Genomic DNA, 22,259 nt, shown 5'->3' with positions numbered 1-22,259 from the left:
GGGAATTCGAACAGGAAAAGAATGGGAATTCTGGTGGGAGACAATGGGAATTCGAACAGGAAAATAACGGGAATTTCAGCTGGAAAACAGCACCTGGAACGTGGGAATTGTGGTGGGAGAACAACGGGAACTGCAGAGGGAAATGAAAAATTACAGAGGGAAAGCAATGGGACTCGGGAGGGGGGAGGAACAATGGGAATTCTGGTGGAAAATGGAAATTCCGGTGGGAAAATTGGGATTATTGGGAGGGGGGAACAAGAGGAGTTCAGGAGGGGAAATGGGAATTGGGAAGGGAAAAGAATGGGAATGGCAGGGGGGAAACAATGGGGATTCCAGAGGGGAAATTTGGATTATGGGGGGAAAACAACGGGAATTCCAGAGGGAAAACAGTGGGAATTCTGGGGGGAAAATTGGGATTATGGGGGGAAAACAAATGGGAATCCTGGTGGGGAAATGGGAATTGTGACAGGAAAACAATGGGAATTCCAGACAGAAAACATCCCCAGTCCCTCCCAGTGCCATTCCCAGTGCTCCCAGTCCCTCCCAGTGCCATTCCCAGTATCCCCAGTGCTCCCAGTCCCTCCCAGTGCCATTCCCAGTGCTCCCAGTGCCATTCCCAGTATCCCCAGTCCCTCCCAGTGTTCCCAGTGCTCCCAGTGCCATTCCCAGTATCCCCAGTCCCTCCCAGTCCCCATTCCCAGTGTCCCCAGTACCTCCCAGTACCCATTCCCAGTATCCCCAGTGCTCCCAGTCCCCATTCCCAGTGTCCCCAGTGCTCCCAGTCCCCATTCCCAGTATCCCCAGTCCCTCCCAGTGCCATTCCCAGTATCCCCAGTCCCCATTCCCAGTATGCCCAGTCCCCATTCCCAGTATCCACAGTCCCTCCCAGTCCCCGTTCCCAGTATCCCCAGTCCCCATTCCCAGTATCCCCAGTGCTCCCAGTCCCCATTCCCAGTATCCCCAGTGCTCCCAGTCCCCATTCCCAGTATCCCCAGTCCCCATTCCCAGTATCCCCAGTGCTCCCAGTCCCCATTCCCAGTGCTCCCAGTCCCCATTCCCAGTGTCCCCAGTATCCCCAGTCCCCATTCCCAGTGCCCCCAGTCCCTCCCAGTCCCCATTCCCAGTATCCCCAGTGCTCCCAGTCCCCATTCCCAGTATCCCCAGTACCTCCATGTTGCCGTTCTCCCGGGCCAGCACGCACCAGTGGGAGGGGTCAGGGCTCAGGGGGGCGGGGTCTCTCTCGGGGGGCCCCGCCCTCCGCGGCTCCTCCCGGGGCGGGGAACGGCCCGAGCCCCCCGAGTCCCCATAGAGCATCTCCTCCTCATCGTCAACGGAGCCACTGCGGGAGGGATACACCTGAGATACACCTGGGGACACCTGGGGACACCTGAGACACCTGGGATACACCTGGGATACACCTGGGATACACCTGGGGACACCTGGGATACACCTGGGATACACCTGAGATACACCTGGGGACACCTGGGATACACCTGGGGACACCTGGGGACACCTGGGATACACCTGGGATACACCTGGATACACCTGAGATACCCCCAGTCCCCATAGAGCATCTCCTCCTCATCGTCAACGGAGCCACTGCGGGAGAGGGGACACCTGGGATACACCTGGGGACACCTGGGGACACCTGAGATACACCTGGGGACACCTGGGATACACCTGGGGACACCTGAGACACCTGGGATACACCTGGGGACACCTGAGAACATCCCTGGATACACAACTGGGAACACCTGTGGATACACCTGGGGACACCTGGGCACAATTGAGGACACCTGGGCACACCTGGGGACAGCTGGATCCACTTGAGAACATCCCTGGACACACAAGCAGGAACACCTGGAGAGTGGGGACACCTGGGGACACCTGGGAACATCCCTGCAGACAACTGGGAACACCTAGAGATTGGGGACACCTGGGGACACCCCAGCAGGAACACCTGGAGATTGGAGACATATGGGGACACCTGTGGGGACACCTGAGAATATTCCTGGGGACACCTTGGGGACACCTTGGGACACCTGAGAACAACCCTGCAGACAACTGGGAACACCTGGGGACACCTTGGGGACACCTGGGATACACCTGGGAACATCCTGGATACACAAGCAGAAACACCTCGAGCTTGGGGACACACCTGGGGACACCTTGGGGACACCTGGGGACACCTGGGATACACAAGCAGAAACACCTCGAGCTTGGGGACACACCTGGGGACACCTTGGGGACACCTGGGGACACCTGGGATACACAAGCAGAAACACCTCGAGCTTGGGGACACACCTGGGGACACCTTGGGGACACCTGGGGACACACCTGTGGCCCGTGTGACCCACCTGAGGTCCTGGATGAGGGTCTCGGCCTCGGCGTGGGGGCGGGGCGGGGGCTCCTCGCGGGGGGCGCGGCTCTCGGTGGTGAACATTCCGGAAAGGTCCCGGTACAGGCACAGCGCGGTCACCCGGGACGGCTGCAGGGACATTGGGGACATCATTGGGGACGTTATTGGGGACATCACTGGGGACATCATTGGGGACATTCTGGAAAGGTCCCGGTACAGGCACAGAGCGGTCACCCGGGATGGCTGCGGGGACATGGGGGACATCATTGGGGACATCATTGGGGACAATGGGGACATCATTGGGGACATTGGGGACATCATTGGGGACATTGGGGACATTTGGGAAAGGTCCCGGTACAGGCACAGCGCGGTGACCCGGGACGGCTGCGGGGACAGGGGGGACATTGGGGACATCATTGGGGACAATGGGGACATCATTGGGGACATCACTGGGGACATCATTGGGGACATTGGGGACATTCAGGAAAGGTCCCAGTACAGGCACAGTGCGGTGACCCGGGACGGCTGCAGGGACAGGGGGGACATCATTGGGGACAATGGGGACATCATTGGGGACATCACTGGGGACATCATTGGGGACATTGGGGACATTCAGGAAAGGTCCCAGTACAGGCACAGTGCGGTGACCCGGGACGGCTGAAGGGACAGGGGGGACATTGGGGACATCATTGGGGACATTCTGGAAAGGTCCCGGTACAGGCACAGAGCGGTCACCCGGGACGGCTGCGGGGACATGGGGGACATCATTGGGGACAATGGGGACAATGGGGACAATGGGGACATCACTGGGGACAGTGGGGATGTTCTGGAAAGGTCCTGGTACAGGCACAGCGCTGTCACCCACCAGGGCTGCCATGGGGACAGTGGGGACATCACGGGGGACATTGGTGACACTCACGTGTGACACAGGTGGCCGCAGCAGGGCCAGGCAGGGTTGGGGACATTGGTGACACTCACGTGTGACACGGGCGGCCGCAGCAGGGCCAGGCAGGGTTGGGGACACTGGGGACATTGGTGACACTCACGTGTGACACGGGCGGCCGCAGCAGGGCCAGGCAGGGTTAGGAGGGGTTGGGGACACTGGGGACATTGGTGACACTCACGTGTGACACGGGTGGCCGCAGCAGGGCCAGGCAGGGTTGGGGACACAGTGGCACTCACGTGTGACACGGGTGGCCGCAGCAGGGCCAGGCAGGGTTGGGGACACTGGGGACATTGGTGACACTCACGTGTGACACGGGTGGCCGCAGCAGGGCCAGGCAGGGTTGGGGACACTGGGGACATTGGTGACACTCACGTGTGACACGGGTGGCCGCAGCAGGGCCAGGCAGGGTTGGGGACACTGGGGACATTGGTGACACTCACGTGTGACACGGGTGGCCGCAGCAGGGCCAGGCGCGGGGCGCGGCCGCCGTAGGTGTCCCCCTTGAGGGTGAAGGTGGCCAGGTGGCCGTCGGCGCTGAGCAGGACCCCAAAGGGATCGGCCACGGCGCAGTGAACGATGGGGGAGCCCAGGTCCACGGGGACAAAGTGCAGCTGGGTCACTGTGAGGGGACAGCAGTGGCACAGTGTCACATTGTCACAGCAATGTCACACCCCTGTGTCACCCCAGATCCATGGGGACAAAGTGCAGCTGGGTCACTGTGAGGGGACAGCAGTGTCACAGCAGTGTCACATCATTGTCACATTGTCACATCATTGTCACACCCCCTGTGTCACCTGCCAATGTCACCTCACTGTCACTGCACCCCCAAGAATGACCCAGTGGTGTCACCCTGGTGCCACCCCCCGGTGTCACCTCCTCATGTGCCACCCCCTTGATGTCACACCCGGGCACACAACTGAGCCTCTGGGACCCCTCCATGTCAGCCCAGGGGTGGCCCAGGTGTGTCCCAGGTGTGTCCCTGTCCCCAGGTGTGTCCCTGTCCCAGGTGTGCCCCCAGGTGTGCCCCAGGTGTGTCCCTGTCCCAGGTGTGTCCCTGTCCCCAGGTGTGTCCCCAGGTGTGTCCCTGTCCCCAGGTGTGCCCCAGGTGTGTCCCCAGGTGTGTCCCTGTCCCCAGGTGTGTCCCCAGGTGTGTCCCTGTCCCAGGTGTGTCCCCAGGTGTGTCCCCAGGTGTGTCCCAGGTGTGTCCCTCACTCACCGCCCTGCAGCAGCCGCAGCCCCAGCGGTGACACCTGCACGATGAACTGGCCCTGGCCCAGGTGTGTCCCAGGTGTGTCCCTATCCCCAGGTGTGTCCCTGTCCCCAGGTGTGTCCCCAGGTGTGTCCCCAGGTGTGTCCCTGTCCCCAGGTGTGTCCCCAGGTGTCCCCAGGTGTGTCCCAGGTGTGTCCCTATCCCCAGGTGTGTCCCAGGTGCGTCCCAGGTGTGTCCCCAGGTGTGTCCCTGTCCCCAGGTGTGTCCCCAGGTGTCCCCAGGTGTGTCCCAGGTGTGTCCCTCACTCACCGCCCTGCAGCAGCCGCAGCCCCAGCGGTGACACCTGCACGATGAACTGGCCCTGTCCCCAGGTGTGTCCCAGGTGTGTCCCAGGTGTGTCCCCAGGTGTGTCCCCAGGTGTGTCCCAGGTGTGTCCCAGGTGTGTCCCTCACTCACCGCCCTGCAGCAGCCGCAGCCCCAGCGGTGACACCTGCACGATGAACTGGCCCTGGCCCAGGTTCCCAGCGAACACGGTCGGGCCCTGCGTGGCGAAGCCGCTCGTGTCCAGCTCCAGGATCTCCTGGCCCGTCTGCAGGATCTGGGGACATCGGGGACATTGGGGACACCAGGGAACATGGGAGCAGGGCACCCACAGAGCCACCAGAACACGGGCACTGTCCCCAAGGACGGACACGGGGACACTGAGGGGACACCAGGGAAGGCCAGCGCCCAGGTGCGCCCAAATCCAGGTCATTGTCCCTTGGGGACACTGGGGACACTGGGGACATTGGGGACACTGGGGACATGGCACCCACAGAGCCACCAGAACATGGGCGCTGTCCCCAAGGATGGACACGGGGACACTGGGCAGGGCCGGCCGCAGGTGAGCCCAAATCCAGGCCATTGTCCCTTGGGGACACTGGGGACATCAGGGATGTTGGGGACGTCAGGGGACACTGGGGACATGGCGTACATGGAGCTCCCAGAACATGGGCGCTGTCCCCAAGGAGGGACATGGGGACAATGAGGGGACACCGGGCCGGGCCAGCCCCCAGGTGAGTTCCAAATGCAGGTCATGTCCTTGGGGATACTGGGGACATCAGGGGACATCAGGACAGGGCCCCCAGGACATGGGTGCTGTCCCCACTGGGACATGGAGACACCAGGTGACAGCAAGGAGTGTCAGTGTCCCCATGTCCCTGCGATGTCCCCATGATGTCCGCAGTCAATGTCCCCTCACCATGGTGGAGTCCTCGCGGCTCAGGATCAGGAACCCCAATGTCCCCATGGTGTCCCCATGGTGTCCCCAGTGTCCCTCACCATGGTGGAGTCCTCGCGGCTCAGGATGAGGAACCCCAATGTCCCCATGATGTCCCCATGATGTCCCCATGATGTCCCCAATGTCCCCTCACCATGGTGGAGTCCTGGCGGCTCAGGATCAGGAACCCCAGCGTCCCCAGTGTCCCCAATGTCCCCATGATGTCCCCAATGTCCCCTCACCATGGTGGAGTCCTGGCGGCTCAGGATCAGGAACCCCAATGTCCCCATGGTGTCCCCATGATGTCCCCATGGTGTCCCCATGATGTCCCCATGATGTCCCCAGTCAATGTCCCTCACCATGGTGGAGTCCTCGTGGCTCAGGATCAGGAACCCCAATGTCCCCATGATGTCCCCATGATGTCCCCATGGTGTCCCCATGATGTCCCCAGTGTCCCCAATGTCCCCTCACCATGGTGGAGTCCTCGCGGCTCAGGATCAGGAACCCGTGACGTTCCCCGTCCTCCTCAGAAGTTTCCGGAGCCGCCGTGGCCGCCTCGGGCTCCGCGCTGGTCCCCGGGGCCACCTCGGGCTGTGGGGACAGGGACATGGGGACACAGGAATGGGGGGACAGGGGGACACAGAGGACATGGAGGGACAGGGACATGGGGACACAGAGGACACGGAGGGACACGGGGACATGAAGGGACAGGGGGACATGGACATGGGATGAGGGGACACAGAGGACATGGAGGGACAAGGGGACATGGGGATGGACACAGGGACATGGAAGGACATTGGGACACAGACACAGGGACATGAGGGGACGGGGACATGGGGATGGGGGATAGGGGACATGAGGGCAAGAGGGGACACAGGGACATGGATGGGGACACAGTGACACGGGGGGGTGACACAGGGACACAGATGACACGGGGTGACACGGGGACACAGGGATAGTGACACAGGGACACAGGGGACACAGGGGGTGACATGGTTGTGACACAGGTGACACAGGGAGGGTGACACAGGGGGTGACACAGGGACACAGGGGGGTGACACAGGTGCCACAGGGACTCACCTGTTCCCAGGGCAGGGGTGCAGTGACACAGGGGGGGGTGACACAGGTGCCACAGGGACTCACCTGTTCCCGGGGCGGGGGCGCGGTGACACAGGGGGTGACACAGGGGGTGACACAGGGGGTGACACAGGGACACAGGGAGTGACACAGGGGGTGCCACAGGTGCCACGGGGACTCACCTGTTCCTGGGGCGGGGGCGCAGTGACCCAGGTGACACAGGGGGGGTGACACAGGGACACAGGGGGTGACACAGGTGACACAGGTGCCACGGGGACTCACCTGTTCCCAGGGCAGGGGTGCAGTGACACAGGGGGTGACACAGGGGACACAGGGACTCACCCGTTCCCGGGGCGGGGGCACAGTGACCCAGGTGACACAGGGGGTGACACAGGGACACAGGGGGGTGCCACAGGTGCCACAGGTGCCACGGGGACTCACCTGTTCCCGGGGCGGGGGCGCAGTGACCCAGGTGACACAGGGACACAGGGGGGGTGACACAGGGACACAGGGGGGTGACACAGGTGCCACAGGTGCCACGGGGACTCACCTGTTCGCGGGGCGGGGGCGTGGTGACACAGGGGGTGACACAGGGGGTGACACAGGGGGTGACACAGGGGGTGACACAGGTGCCACGGGGACTCACCTGTTCCCGGGGCGGGGGCGCGGTGACCGTCCACATGTCGTAACAGCCGGGCAGCTCAAAGGTGGTGACAACCTGCGGCCGGATGCTGCGCTGGGGACACCAACAGGGGACAGCCATGGGGACACTCGCCACAGGGGACAGGGGACAGGGGACAGGGACAGGGGACAGCCATGGGGACACCTGTCACAGGGGACAGCAATGGGGACAGCCATGGGGACACCCGCCACAGGGGACAGGGGACAGGGGACAGGGACAGGGATGGGGACAGCCATGGGGACAGGGATGGGGACAGGGACGGGGACAGGGACAGGGACACCTGTCACAGGGGACAGGGACAGGGGACAGGGGACAGGGACAGGGATGGGGACAGCCATGGGGACACCTGCCACAGGGGACAGCGATGGGGACAGGGACAGGGGACAGGGATGGGGACAGCGATGGGGACAGGGATGGGGACAGGGATGGGGACACCCGCCACAGGGGACAGCGATGGGGACGGGGACAGGGATGGGGATGGGGACAGGGACAGCGATGGGGACACCTGTCACAGGGGGACAGGGATGGGGACAGGGACAGGGGACAGGACTGGGGACAGGGACAGCAATGGGGACACCCATCACAGGGGGACAAGGACAGGGATGGGGACAGGGATGGGGACAGCTGTCACAGGGGGACAGGGATGTCACAGGGGATGGGGACAGGAACAGCAGTCAGGAGACAGGGACAGGGGACACAGGGACAGGGGGACAACGGTCAGGGGACAGGGACAGGGGGACAGGGACAGGGACAGGAGGGACAGGGGACAGAGGCAGGGATGGGGACAGAGACAGAGATCCGGGGACAGGGGACAGGGATGGGGACAGTGGGACAGGGGACGGGGATGGGGACAAGGACAGGGACAGAGGTGAGGGGACAGGACAGTGGTCCCAGGAACAGGGACAGGGGACAGGGAAAGCCATCAGGGGACAGTTCCAGTGCCATCTTTATGGGATGTACCCCATGGATTTTGGGGTGTCCCTGGGGGTACAGGTGGGATTTGGGGTTTTTGGGGTGTCCCTGTGGGGGTACAGGCAGGTTTTGGGGTTTTGGGGTGTCCCTGGGGGGGTACAGGTGGGATTTGGGGGTTTTTGGGGGATACAGGCAGTTTTGGGGTTTTTGGGGTGTCCCTGGGGGCTACAGGCAGTTTTTAGGGTTTTTGGGGTGTCCCTGGGGGGGTACAGGTGGGATTTTGGGGGGGTACAGGTGGGATTTGGGGTTTTTGGGGTGTCCCTGGGGGGGGTACAGGCAGTTTTTAGGGTTTTTGGGGTGTCCCTGGGGGTACAGGCAGGTTTTGGGGTTTTGGGGTGTCCCTGGGGGGTACAGGTGGGATTTGGGGGTTTTTGGGGGGTACAGGTGGGATTTGGGGGTTTTGGGGTGTCCCTGGGGGTACAGGAAGGTTTTGGGGGTTTTTGGGGTGTCCCTGGGGGGGTACAGGTGGGATTTGGGGTTTTTGGGGTGTCCCTGGGGGGTACAGGTGGGATTTGGGGGTTTTTGGGGGGTACAGGCAGTTTTTAGGGTTTTTGGGGTGTCCCTGGGGGGGTACAGGCGCTCCCCAACCTTTGGGGTCACCCTGGTTCACCCCAGCCCTGCTCTGGCACCGGGATCGGCCCTCGGGAACCTCCCACGGGGGCACTCAGGGGTGCGGGGGGATTTGTGGGGTTCAGGGGGGATTTGGCGTTTTTGGGGTTCAGGGGGGATTTGTGGGGTTCAGGGGGGATTTGGGGTTTCTGGGGTTCAGGGGGGACTTGTGGGGTTCAGGGGGGATTTGGGGTTTTTGGGGTTCAGGGGGGACTTCTGGGGTTCAGGGGGGATTTGGGGTTTTTGGGGTTCAGGGGGGATTTGTGGGGTTCAGGGGGGATTTGGGGTTTCTGGGGTTCAGGGGGGATTTGTGGGGTTCAGGGGGGATTTGGGGTTTTTGGGGTTCAGGGGGGACTTGTGGGGTTCAGGGGGGATTTGGGGTTTTTGGGGTTCAGGGGGGATTTGTGGGGTTCAGGGGGAATTTGGCGTTTTTGGGGTTCAGGGTGGATTTTGGGTTCAGGGAAGATTTGGGGGGGTTTGGGGTTCAGGGAGGGTTTGTGGGGTTTGGGGTTTTGGGGTTCAGGGCGTTTTAGGGTTTTTGAGGTTCAGGGGGGGATTTGGGGTTTTGGGGGGTTCTGAGGGGATTTGGGGTTTGTGGGATTTGGGGTCCGTGGGAGGTTTGTGGGGTTCAGATGGTTTTGGGGTTTCGGGGGGGGTTTGGAGGCCAGGGGGCATTTGGGGTTTTGGGGTTCAGGGCAGGATTTGGGGTTTGAGGTTTTGTGGATTTTGGGGTTCAGGGGGGATTTGGGGTTTTGGGGTTCAGGGCAGGATTTGGGGTTTGAGGTTTTGTGGATTTTGGGGTTCAGGGGGGATTTGGGGTTTTGAAGGATTGAGGGGGGATTTGGGGTTTTTAGGGTTTGGCGGGATTTGGGGTTCAGGGTGGTTCTGGGGTTTTGGAGTTTTTGGGATCTGAGCTTTTTGGGGTGGGTTTCGGGTTTTGGGGTTCAGGGGGGGTTTGGAGTCAAGGGGGATTTGGGGGTTTAGGGGAGGTTTGGGGGGGTTCAGGGTTTGGGGTTTGTGGGGTTCAGGGGGGATTTGGGGTTTTGGGGTTTTTGGGGCTCAGGGAGATTTTGGGGTTCAGGGTGGATTTGGGGTTTTGGGGTTTTCGGGGCTCAGGGAGATTTGGGGATCAGGGTGGATTTGGGGTTTTGGGGTTTCGGGGGGGATTTGGGGTTTTGAGGTTCAGGGGGGTTTGTAGGGGGGTTGGCGTCTAAGGGATGGTTTTGGGGTTCAGGGCTGATTTTGGGATGTGTTTGGGGATTTGGGGATCCCAGGGTCATTTCTGGGGTGTGTTTGGGGTTTTTGGGGTGTGTTTGGGTTTTTTGGGGTCCCAGGGCTGGTTTTGGGGTGGTTTTTGGGGTGGTTTTTGGGGTTTTTGGGTACCTGCAGCACGGTCAGGGCCCCGTTCTTGCCGTACCCCGAGCACAGGCAGGGTTTGGGGTTCAGGGCTGGTTTTGGGCTGGTTTTTGGGGTTCAGGGCTGGTTTTGGGGTGGTTTTTGGGGTGGTTTTTGGGGTTCAGGGCTGGTTTTGGGCTGGTTTTTGGGCTGGTTTTGGGGTGGTTTTTGGGGTTTTGGGGTACCTGCAGCACGGTCAGGGCCCCGTTCTTGCCGTACCCCGAGCACAGGCAGGGTTTGGGGTTCAGGGCTGGTTTTGGGCTGGTTTTTGGGGTTCAGGGCTGGTTTTGGGGTGGTTTTTGGGGTGGTTTTTGGGGTTCAGGGCTGGTTTTGGGGTGGTTTTTGGGCTGGTTTTGGGGTGGTTTTTGGGGTTTTTGGGTACCTGCAGCACGGTCAGGGCCCCGTTCTTGCCGTACCCCGAGCACAGGCAGGGTTTGGGGTTCAGGGCTGGTTTTTGGGGTGGTTTTTGGGGTGGTTTTTGGGGTTTTGGGGTACCTGCAGCACGGTCAGGGCCCCGTTCTTGCCGTACCCCGAGCACAGGCAGGGTTTGGGGTTCAGGGCTGGTTTTGGGGTGGTTTTTGGGGTGGTTTTTGGGGTTTTGGGGTACCTGCAGCACGGTCAGGGCCCTGTTCTTGCCATACCCCAGGCAGGGTTTGGGGTTCAGGGCTGGTTTTGGGGTGGTTTTGGGCTGGTTTTGGGGTGGTTTTTGGGGTTTTGGGGTACCTGCAGCACGGTCAGGGCCCCGTTCTTGCCGTACCCCGAGCACAGGACGATCTCCAGGTCGGGCTCGGGGCTGTTCTGGAACTGCAGAGAAAACAGCGGGGTCAGGTTTGGGGTCGGTTTTGGGGTGGATTTTGGGCTATTTTTGGGGTACATTTTGGGGTTTTTGGGTCCCTCAGTGGGGCTGGGTTTTGGGGTACATTTTGGGGTATTTTTGGGGTGCATTTTGGGGTTTCTGGGGTACATTTTGGGGTGGATTTGGGTCCCTCAGTTGGGCTGGGTTCTGGGGTACATTCTGGGGTATTTTTGGGGCACATTTTGGGGTTTCTGGGGTACATTTTGGGGTGGATTTGGGGGTTTTTGGGTCCCTCAGTTGGGCTGGGTTTTGGGTACATTTTGGGGTATTTTTGGGGCACATTTTGGGGTCCATTTTAGGATTTTTTCCCCCCTCGCCTGCTTGGACAGAAGGCCAGGTGGGGATTGATTTTAGGGTTCATTTGGGGGTTTTTGGGGTATTTTTTGGAGTTTTTGGGTCCCTCACCTCCTAGGACAGGATGGCTGGGTTTGGGGTGGGTTTTGGAGTTTTTGGGGTACATTTTGGGGTGGTTTTTTGGTCTCTCACCTCCTCAGAAAGGAAGGCCGGGCTTGGGGTGGGTTTTGGGGTGGATTTTGGGGTTTTTGGGGTACATTTTAGGGTAAATTATAGGGTTTTTGGTCCCTCACCTCCTCAGACAGGAAGGCCAGGTTTGGGGTGGGTTTTGGGGGTACATTTTGGGGTTTTTGGGGTACATTTTGGGGTTTTTCCCCCCTCACCTCCTTGGACAGGAATGCCAGGTTTGGGATGGGTTTTGGGGGTACATTTTGGGGTATTTTGGGATTTTTGGGGTACATTTTAGGGTGGATTTTGGGGTTTTTCCCCCCTCACCTCCTCGGACAGGGAGGCCGGGTTTAGGTTGAATTTTAGGGTTGGTTTTGGGGTGGGTTTTGGGGTTTTTGGGGTATTTTTGGGGTGGTTTTTGGGCCCCTCACCTCCTCGGACAGGAAGGCTGGGTTAGGGGTGGGTTTTGGGGTGGATTTGGGGGTTTTTAGGGTACATTTTGGGGTATTTTTGGGGTACATTTTGGGTCTCTCACCTCCTCGAACAGGAAGGCTGGTTTGGGGTGGGTTTTGGGGTGGATTTTGGGGTATTTTTGGGGTACATTTTGGGGTATTTTTGGAGTACATTTTGGGGGTTTTCCCCCCCTCACCTCCTCGGACAGGAAGGCCGGGTTTGGGGTGGGTTTTGGGGTACATTTTGGGGTATTTGGGGGGTACATTTTGGGGTACATTTTGGGGTATTTTTGGGGTACATTTTTGGGTTTTTCCCCCCTCACCTCCTCGGACAGGAAGGCCGGGTTTGGGGTGGGTTTTGGGGTATTTTTGGGGTATTTTGGGGTATTTTTGGGGTACATTTTGGGGTATTTTTGGGGTATTTTTGGGTCCCTCACCTCCTCGGACAGGAAGGCGGGGTTTGGGGTGGGTCTTGGGGTGGATTTTGGGGTATTTTTGGGGTATTTTTGGGGTATTTTGGGGTATTTTTGGGTCCCTCACCTCCTCGGACAGGCAGGTGGGGTTTGGGGTGGGTTTTGGGGTACATTTTGGGGTATTTTGGGGTATTTTTGGGTCCCTCACCTCCTCAGACAGGAAGGCGGGGTTTGGGGTGGGTTTTGGGGTACATTTTGGGGTATTTTGGGGTATTTTTGGGTCCCTCACCTCCTCGGACAGGAAGGCGAGGTTTGGGGTGGGTTTTGGGGTATTTTGGGGTATTTTGGGGTATTTTTGGGTCCCTCACCTCCTCGGACAGGCAGGCGGGGTTTGGGGTGGGTTTTGGGGTATTTTGGGGTATTTTTGGGTCCCTCACCTCCTCGGACAGGAAGGCCGGGTTTGGGGTGGGTTTTGGGGTATTTTTGGGGTATTTTGGGGTATTTTTGGGGTGGGTTTTGGTGTATTTTGGGGTATTTTTGGGTCCCTCACCTCCTCGGACAGGAAGGCGGGGTTTGGGCTGGGTTTTGGGGTACGTTTTGGGGTACATTTTGGGGTATTTTTGGGGTATTTTGGGGTATTTTTGGGTCCCTCACCTCCTCGGACAGGAAGGCGGGGTTTGGGGTGGGTTTTGGGGTATTTTTGGGGTATTTTGGGGTATTTTTGGGGTATTTTGGGGTATTTTTGGGCCCCTCACCTCCTCGGACAGGAAGGCCGGCTCGCCCATGGCGGCGTTGGCGCAGGGCCCGATGTTGAGGATGCTGTCACACACCTGGCGCGGGGACAGGGACACGGGGGTGACAGAGATGACGGGCAGGTGACACCCACGAGAAAGCACCTTGAAGGTGGCCAGGTGGGGGTCACAGGGAGGTGACACACAGGTGACACAGGTGACGGGTGACACACAGGTGACAGAGAGGTGAGAGGAAGGTGACAGGGAGGTGACAATGACAGTACCGTGAAGGGGCAGGTGGCCAAGTTGGGGTGACAGGGAGGTGACAGACAGGTGACACAGGTGACAGGTGACAATGCCTCAAAGGAGTAGGTGGCCAGCTGAGGGTCAGAGACAGGTGACAGACAGGTGACAGAGAGGTGACAGGTGACAATGACAATACCTCAAAGGAGCAGGTGGCCAGCTGGGGGTCACAGGGAGGTGACAGACAGGTGACAATGACAGTACCTCGAAGGGGCAGGTGGCCAAGTTGGGGTGACAGAGAGGTGACAGACAGGTGACACAGGTGACAGGGATGTGACACAGGTGACACACAGGTGACAATGACGGTACCTTGAAGGAGTAGGTGGCCAGGTTGGGGTGACAGGGAGGTGACACAGAGAGCAAGGAGGTGACAGACAGGTGACAGGGATGTGACACAGGTGACACACAGGTGACAATGACAGTACCTCGAAGGAGTAGGTGGCCAGCTGTGTGTGACAGGGAGGTGACAGGGAGGTGACAGACAGGTGACACACAGGTGACACACAGGTGACAGTGACAGTACCTCGAAGGAGTAGGTGGCCAGCTGTGTCCCCGAGGCCGCCTCGCTGCCGTACACCTCGATCTCGTCCACCTCGTCCTGAGCCTGCGGCTTCCCCCCTGCGACAGGGACACACCTGTGTGACACCTGTGTGACACCTGTGTGACACCTGTGGGACACCTGTGTGACACCTGTGTGACCCCCCCTGGGACAGGGACACACCTGTGTGACACCTGTGTGACACCTGTGTCACCCACTGCGACAGGGACACACCTGTGTGACACCTGTGTGACACCTGTGTGACACCTGTGTGACACCTGTGTGACCCACTGCAACAGGGACACACCTGTGTGACACCTGTGTGACACCTGTGTGACCCCCCCTGGGACAGGGACACACCTGTGTGACACCTGTGTGACACCTGTGTCACCTGTGTCACCCACTGCCAGCCCCCTAGGACAGGGACACACCTGTGTGACACCTGTGTGACACCTGTGTGACACCTGTGTCACCCACTGCCAGCCCCCTAGGACAGGGACACACCTGTGTCACCCCCCTGGGACAGGGACATGGCTGTGTCACCCACTGTCACCTCCCTGTCACCCCGTGTCACCCCCCAGTGTCTCTACGGGTCCCCAGTGTCCCCCAGGTATCCCCCAGGTGTCCCCCAGGTGTCCCCAGTATCCTCAAAGTGTCCTCAGGTGTCCCCAGGTGTCCCCAGTGCCCCCCAGGTGGGTCCCCAGCTGTCCCCACTGTCCCCCCAGGAGTCCCCCAGGAGTCCCCCAGGTGTCCCCAGGTGTCCCCCAGTGTCTCCAGTATCCTCAAAGTGTCCTCAGGTGTCCCCAGGTGTCCCCACTGTCCTCAAGTCTCCCCAGTGCCCCCCAGCTGTCCCCAGATTGTCCCCACTGTCCCCCCAGGTGTCCCCCCAGGTGTCCCCAGGTGTCCCAGATTGTCCCCACTGTCCCCCCAGGTGTCCCCCAGGTGTCCCAGATTGTCCCCACTGTCCCCCCAGGTGTCCCCCAGGTGTCCCAGATTGTCCCCACTGTCCCCCCAGGTGTCCCCCCAGGTGTCCCCCAGGTGTCCCAGATTGTCCCCACTGTCCCCCCAGGTGTCCCCAGGTGTCCCCAGGTGTCCCCACTGTCCCCCCAGGTGTCCCCAGGTGTCCCCAGGTGTCCCCAGGTGTCCCCACCTGCCCACGGCCCCGATGGCTCCGAGCGTTTCTTCTTCACTGGGGGCTCCTCCTGGGGGGACAGGGACAGGGGTGGGGTCCCCTCGTGGATTTTGGGGATCCCCAGCTCAGTTTTGGGGTGCCCAGGTGATTTTTGGGTATCTCCAGGTGGATGTTGGGGTCCCCACATGAAATTTTGGGTCCCCAAGGGACATTTTGGATTCCCCCAAGTGATTTTTGGGGTCCCCAGGGGTGACTTGGGGTGCCCATGTCAATTTTGGGATTCCCAGGTGATTTTTGGGATTCCCGGGTAATTTTTGGGGTCCCCAGGGGTGACTTGGGGTGCCCAGGTGATTTTTGGGGTCCCCAGGTGGTTTTTGGGGTCCCCAGGTTGTTTTTGGGGTGCCCAGGTGCTTTTTGGGCTCTCACCTGTCTGTCAGGCCCCTCCTTGCCCCCCTGGCTCTGGGATGGGGATTTGGGATCTTGGGGAGGGTTTGGGTTCCTTGGGGAGGATTTTGGGGATCCCCAGGTGGTTTTTGGGTATCTCCAGGTGGTTTTTGGGATTCCCAGGTGGTTTTTGGGGTGCCCAGGTGGTTTTTGGGGTGCCCAGGTGCTTTTTGGGCTCTCACCTGCCTGTCAGGCCCCTCCTTGCCCGCCCCGGCCGGGGGCTCCTGCAGCTTCTCCGTGTACCTGAGCAGGAGGGAATTCCCCAGACGGGACCCCAGGAAGAGATAACCCGGCTCCAGAGGGACCATCTGGGGACACAGGCGTCACCTGAGCGTCCCCAGGTGTGCCCAGGTGTGCCCAGGTGTGCCCAGGTGTCCCAGGTGTCCCCAGGTGTGCCCAGGTGTCCCAGGTGTCCCCAGGTGTCCCCAGGTGTGCCCAGGTGTGCCCAGGTGTGCCCAGGTGCTTACACAGGTGGTGAGGACGGAGGCGGCCGCTTTGTCGAAGTGGAAGGAGCGCACGGAGCGCATCCCGTCCGTGATCAGCGTCAGCACATAGCTGGGACAGCAGAGGGACAGCTCAGGGGGTGACAAACCCACCTTGGGGACACCCCAAAACCCTTGGGGACACCCCCAAACCCTTGGGGACACCCCCAAACCCCGGGGGACACCCCCAAACCCTTGGGGACACCCCCATTAAAATCAGGGACCCCTCACTGTCCCACAGCACAGAGCGCATCCCGTCCGTGATCAGCGTCAGCACATAGCTGGGACAGCAGAGGGACAGCTCAGGGGGTGACAAACCCACCTTGGGGACACCCCCAAACCCTTGGGGACACCCCCAGGACCCTCCAAAATCCCTGGAGACCCCCAAAAGTCACCCCAGAAACACAGGGACCCCCACTCTTGTCCCAGGGACAGAGCGCATCCCGTCCATTATCAGCGTCAGCACGGGGCTGGGACAGTGAAGGGACAGCTCAGGGGACATCCCAAACCCTTGGGGACACCCCTGAGTCCTTGGGGACACCCCCAGAAAACCCAAGACCCCCAGGCACCCCCCCACTCTTGTCCCAGGAAGGAGGGGACAGAGCTCATCCTGTCCCCGAGCAGTGCCAGGACACGGCTGGGACAGGGGGTGGCACTTCAGGGGGGACAGGGGACACCCCAAACCCTTGGGGACACCCCCAGACTCACATCTCCCCCCCCTTGAGCGAGATGACCATCTTGTCATAGGAGATGAAGGTGGCCTGGGCACAGTCCAGAGTCATCCTCACGCCCTCCTGGATCCCTGGGGACAGCGACGGGGACAGCAATGGGACAGGGACAGGGACGGGGACAGTGGGGATGGGGACAGCAACGGGACAGGGACGGGGACAGTGGGGATGGGGACACGAATGGGACGGGGACAGGGACAGTGGGGATGGGGACAGGACATGGACAGGGACAGGGACAGTGGGGATGGGGACAGTGGGGATGGGGACATGGATGAGAACAGTCACAGGTGGGGACAGGGATGGGGACAGGGACAGGGGACAGGGACAGTCACAGCTGGGGTGGGGACAGCAACAGGGACAGGATAGGGATGGGGACAGGGGGACAGGGATGGGGACAGTGACAGGGATGGGACAGGGATGGGGACAAGGACAGAGGGGATGGTGACACCAGGAATGGGACAGGGACAGTGACGGGGAGAGGGACAGGGATGGGACAGAGACAGTGACAAGGGAGAGGGATGGGGACAGTGACAGGGGACAGTGACAGGGGACAGGGACAGTGACAGATGTGTCACTCACGGAGCGGGAACACGGTGGTGCCGCAGGTGAGGCTGTTCAGGGCCACCCCGTACGGGGGCACGCTCTGGTTCAGGTACAGCAGAGAGTTCACAGCGAAGATCACCACACCCCCTGTGACACGGGGACACGGGGACACGGGGACATGGGGACAGTGTCATTGTCATTGTCATTGTCACCACACCCCCTGTGACACGGGGACACGGGGACATGGGGACAGTGTCAGTGTCACCACACCCCCTGTGACACGGGGACACGGGGACATGGGGACATGGGGACAGTGTCATTGTCATTGTCACCACACCCCCTGTGACACGGGGACACGGGGACACGGGGACAGTGTCATTGTCACCACAGCCCCTGCGACACGGGGACACGGGGACACGGGGACATGGGGACAGTGTCACTGTCACAACACCCCCTGCGACACGGGGACACGGGGACACGGGGACAGTGTCATTGTCACCACAGCCCCTGCGACACGGGGACACGGGGACACGGGGACAGTGTCATTGTCATTGTCACCACACCCCCTGTGACACGGGGACACGGGGACAGTGTCATTGTCACCACAGCCCCTGCGACACGGGGACATGGGGACACGGGGACAGTGTCATTGTCATTGTCACCACACCCCCTGTGACACGGGGACACGGGGACATGGGGACAGTGTCACTGTCATTGTCACCACAGACCCTGCGACACAGGGACACGGGGACATGGGGACAGTGTCAGTGTCATTGTCATTGTCACAACAACCCCTGCAACACGGGGACACGGGGACAGTGTCACTGTCATTGTCATTGTCACCACAGCCCCTGGGACACAGGGACACGGGGACACGGGGACACGGGGACAGTGTCATTGACACCACACCCCCTGCGACACGGGGACATGGGGACAGTGTCAGTGTCATTGTCACCCCTGGGACATGGGGACAGTGTCAGTGTCATTGTCACAACACCCACTGTGACATGGGGACATGGGGACATTAGGAACAGTGTCATTGTCATTGTCATTGTCACAACACCCACTGCGACACAGGGACATGGGGACAGTGTCATTGTCATTGTCACAACACCCCCTGGGACACGGGGACAATGTCATTGTCATTGTCACCCCTGGGACATGGGGGCAGTGTCATTGTCAGCCTGGGACACGGGGACATGGGGACAGTGTCAGTGTCATTGTCACAACACCCACTGTGACACGGGGACATGGGGACATTAGGGACAGTGTCATTGTCAGTGTCATTGTCACAACACCCACTGCGACACAGGGGCATGGGGACAGTGTCATTGTCATTGTCACAACACCCCCTGGGACACGGGGACAATGTCATTGTCATTGTCATTGTCACCCCTGGGACATGGGGACAGTGTCATTGTCATTGTCACCCCTGGGACATGGGGACAGTGTCAGTGTCACCACACCCCCTGGAACATTGGGGACAGTGTCATTGTCATTGTCACCATCACTACGGCAGCCCCTGGGGACAATGGGGACATTGTCAGTGACACCACAGCACCTGTGACATGGGGACATTGGGGACAGTATCAGTGCCATTGTCACCATCACCACACTGCCTGGGACATTGGGGACAGGGACAGTGTCACTGTGTCACTGTGTCACTGTCACTGTCACTGTGTCACTGTCACTGTGTCACTGTGTCACTGTGTCACTGTGTCACTGTCCCTGTCACTGTGTCACTGTGTCACAGTGTCCCTGTGTCCCTGTGTCACTGTCACTGTCACTGTCACTGTCCCTGTGTCACTGTGTCACTGTCACTGTCACTGTCACTGTGTCACTGTCCCTGTGTCACTGTCACTGTGTCACTGTGCCACTGTGTCACTGTGTCACTGTGTCACTGTCCCTGTGTCACTGTCACTGTCCCTGTGTCACTGTGTCACTGTCCCTGTGTCCCTGTGTCACTGTCACTGTGTCCCTGTGTCACTGTCACTGTGTCCCTGTGTCACTGTGTCCCTGTGTCCCTGTGTCACTGTCACTGTCACTGTCACTGTCCCTGTGTCACTGTGTCACTGTCACTGTCACTGTCACTGTGTCACTGTCCCTGTGTCACTGTCACTGTGTCACTGTGCCACTGTGTCACTGTGTCACTGTGTCACTGTCCCTGTGTCACTGTCACTGTCCCTGTGTCACTGTGTCACTGTCCCTGTGTCCCTGTGTCACTGTCACTGTGTCCCTGTGTCACTGTGTCCCTGTGTCCCTGTGTCACTGTCACTGTCACTGTGTCACTGTGTCCCTGTGTCACTGTCACTGTGTCCCTGTGTCACTGTCCCTGTGTCACTGTCACTGTGTCACTGTCACTGTGTCCCTGTGTCACTGTCCCTGTGTCACTGTGTCACTGTCACTGTCCCTGTGTCACTGTCACTGTCACTGTGTCACTGTGTCACTGTCACTGTCACTGTGTCACTGTGTCCCTGTGTCACTGTGTCCCTGTGTCCCTGTGTCACTGTCACTGTGTCACTGTGTCACTGTCACTGTGTCCCTGTGTCACTGTCCCTGTGTCACTGTCACTGTGTCCCTGTCACTGTCCCTGTGTCACTGTGTCACTGTCACTGTGTCACTGTGTCACTGTCACTGTCACTGTGTCACTGTCACTGTCACTGTGTCACTGTGTCACTGTCACTGTCACTGTCCCTGTGTCACTGACCGATGGGTTTGGGCACAGGCAGTGCCTGGGTGCAGTCGAAGGGCAGCGAGCTCAGAGACCAGATCACTGTCACTGTGTCACTGTGTCACTGTGTCCCTGTCACTGTGTCTGTGTCACTGTCACTGTCACTGTGTCCCTGTGTCACTGTCACTGTGTCACTGTGTCACTGTGTCCCTGTGTCACTGTCACTGTGTCACTGTGTCACTGTGTCACTGTCACTGTCACTGTGTCACTGTGTCACTGTGTCACCGTGTCACTGTGTCCCTGTGTCACTGTCACTGTGTCACTGTCACTGTCACTGTCCCTGTGTCACTGTCACTGTGTCACTGTGTCACTGTGTCACTGTGTCACTGTCCCTGTCACTGTGTCCCTGTGTCACTGTCACTGTGTCACTGTCACTGTCACTGTCACTGTCCCTGTGTCACTGTGTCACTGTGTCACTGTGTCACCGTGTCACTGTGTCCCTGTGTCACTGTCACTGACCGATGGGTTTGGGCACAGGCAGTGCCTGGGTGCAGTCGAAGGGCAGCGAGCTCAGGGACCAGATCACGGGGTGCACGCGCTGCAGGATGTTCAGCGAGATGGCCACGATGCTGCACGTGTCCTGCCGCACTGCCACCCTCCTGTGGGGACACCTGGGGGTCACCTGGGGGTCACAGTGTCCTGCCGCACTGCCACCCTCCTGTGGGGACACCTCTGTCACCTGTGTGTCACCTGGGGGTCACAGTGTCCTGCCGCCCTGCCACCCTCCTGTGGGTGACAAACACAGCCTGACCCCACCCGTGCCCTGTGGCACTGCCACCCTCCTGTGGGGACACCCCAATGTCCCCCTGAGTGACAGCCTGACCCCTGTCACCCCTTGGGGACACCCCGATGTCACCAGGGGTGACCTCTGTGACCCCTCAGCTCTGTCACCCCAAACTGGGCACTGTCCCTGTGTCCCCAGTGCCGCTGTCACCCCAAACTAGGCACTGTCCCCTGCACTGGGACCTTCCAGAGCCCACTGGGACCCCAAAACTCCCCTGAACCTCAAAATCCCCCAAAGTGCCCCAAAGTGCCCCAAAAGTGCCCCAGAGCAGCTCGAGTTGGGGTCAGAGGGGGGGACTGGGGGGATCCATGGGGAACTGATGGGGCTGGGAACCCCCAAACACCCCTGAGACAGCCCCAAAACCACCTGAGACAGCCCCAAAACACCTGAGACAGCCCCAAAAACACCCTGAAACACCCTCAAAACACCTGGAACAGCCCCAAAACCACCTGAAACAGCCCCAAAACACCTGAGACAGCCCCAAAACACCTGAAACACCCTCAAAACACCTGAGACAGCCCCAAAACCACCTGAAACAGCCCCAAAACACCTGAGACAGCCCCAAAACCACCTGAAACCGTCCCAAAACACCTGAGACAGCCCCAAAAACACCTGAGACACCCTCAGAACACCTGAGACAGCCCCAAAACCACCTGAGACAGCCCCAAAACACCTGAGACAGCCCCAAAACCACCTGAAACAGCCTCAAAACACCTGAGACAGCCCCAAACACCCCTGAGACAGCCCCAAAACACCTGAAACAGCCCCAAAACACCTGAAACAGCCCCAAAACCACCTGAGACAGCCCCAAAACACCCCTGGAACACACCAAAACACCTGAGACACCATCAAAACACCTGAGACAGCCCCAAAACACCTGAGACAGCGCCAAAACTGCCCCAAACCCCTGAAACCTGCCCCAAACCCCCCAAAATCCCCGTGGGACCCCCAGACTGACCCGGGCCGGGTCTGGTTGGGCTCGAAGAGGATGAGCAGGGTGGGCTCAGAGCAGCCCTGCAGGAACTGCATGGGCTGGGACCCCCTGAAACCTCCTGAAATCCCCCCAAAATCCCTCAAATTCCCTCCAAACCACCCCAAATCCCCCCAAAATCACCCCAAAACCCCCTGAAACCCCCCAAAATGCCCCAACTG

The 22,259-nt window shown here is 59.9% G+C and overlaps 1 protein-coding gene across 1 annotated transcript in view; it reads right to left on the bottom strand.

The window, feature by feature from the left end:
• The window catches only part of CPSF1 (cleavage and polyadenylation specific factor 1), a gene marked incomplete at its 5' end in the record, with an annotated part of 64,796 nt that overhangs the window by 26,277 nt on the left and 16,260 nt on the right, over positions 1–22,259 (bottom strand). The window contains 15 exons of the mRNA XM_066570116.1: positions 1,168–1,339; positions 2,358–2,488; positions 3,746–3,924; positions 4,972–5,113; positions 6,245–6,364; positions 7,497–7,586; positions 11,232–11,312; positions 13,447–13,521; positions 14,249–14,343; positions 15,414–15,465; positions 16,022–16,147; positions 16,307–16,394; positions 17,030–17,123; positions 17,629–17,739; positions 20,783–20,922. Of these exons, the coding sequence (XP_066426213.1) occupies positions 1,168–1,339; positions 2,358–2,488; positions 3,746–3,924; positions 4,972–5,113; positions 6,245–6,364; positions 7,497–7,586; positions 11,232–11,312; positions 13,447–13,521; positions 14,249–14,343; positions 15,414–15,465; positions 16,022–16,147; positions 16,307–16,394; positions 17,030–17,123; positions 17,629–17,739; positions 20,783–20,922 (1,696 nt within the window). The remainder of the gene's footprint in view (positions 1–1,167; positions 1,340–2,357; positions 2,489–3,745; positions 3,925–4,971; positions 5,114–6,244; positions 6,365–7,496; positions 7,587–11,231; positions 11,313–13,446; positions 13,522–14,248; positions 14,344–15,413; positions 15,466–16,021; positions 16,148–16,306; positions 16,395–17,029; positions 17,124–17,628; positions 17,740–20,782; positions 20,923–22,259) is intronic.

This window comes from Molothrus aeneus, unplaced genomic scaffold (genome assembly GCF_037042795.1).
Source record: "Molothrus aeneus isolate 106 unplaced genomic scaffold, BPBGC_Maene_1.0 scaffold_208, whole genome shotgun sequence".
NCBI classification, from domain to species: domain Eukaryota; kingdom Metazoa; phylum Chordata; class Aves; order Passeriformes; family Icteridae; genus Molothrus; species Molothrus aeneus.
Note: the sequence above shows the minus strand (reverse complement) of the source record. Positions and strands in the feature narration are given on the sequence as shown.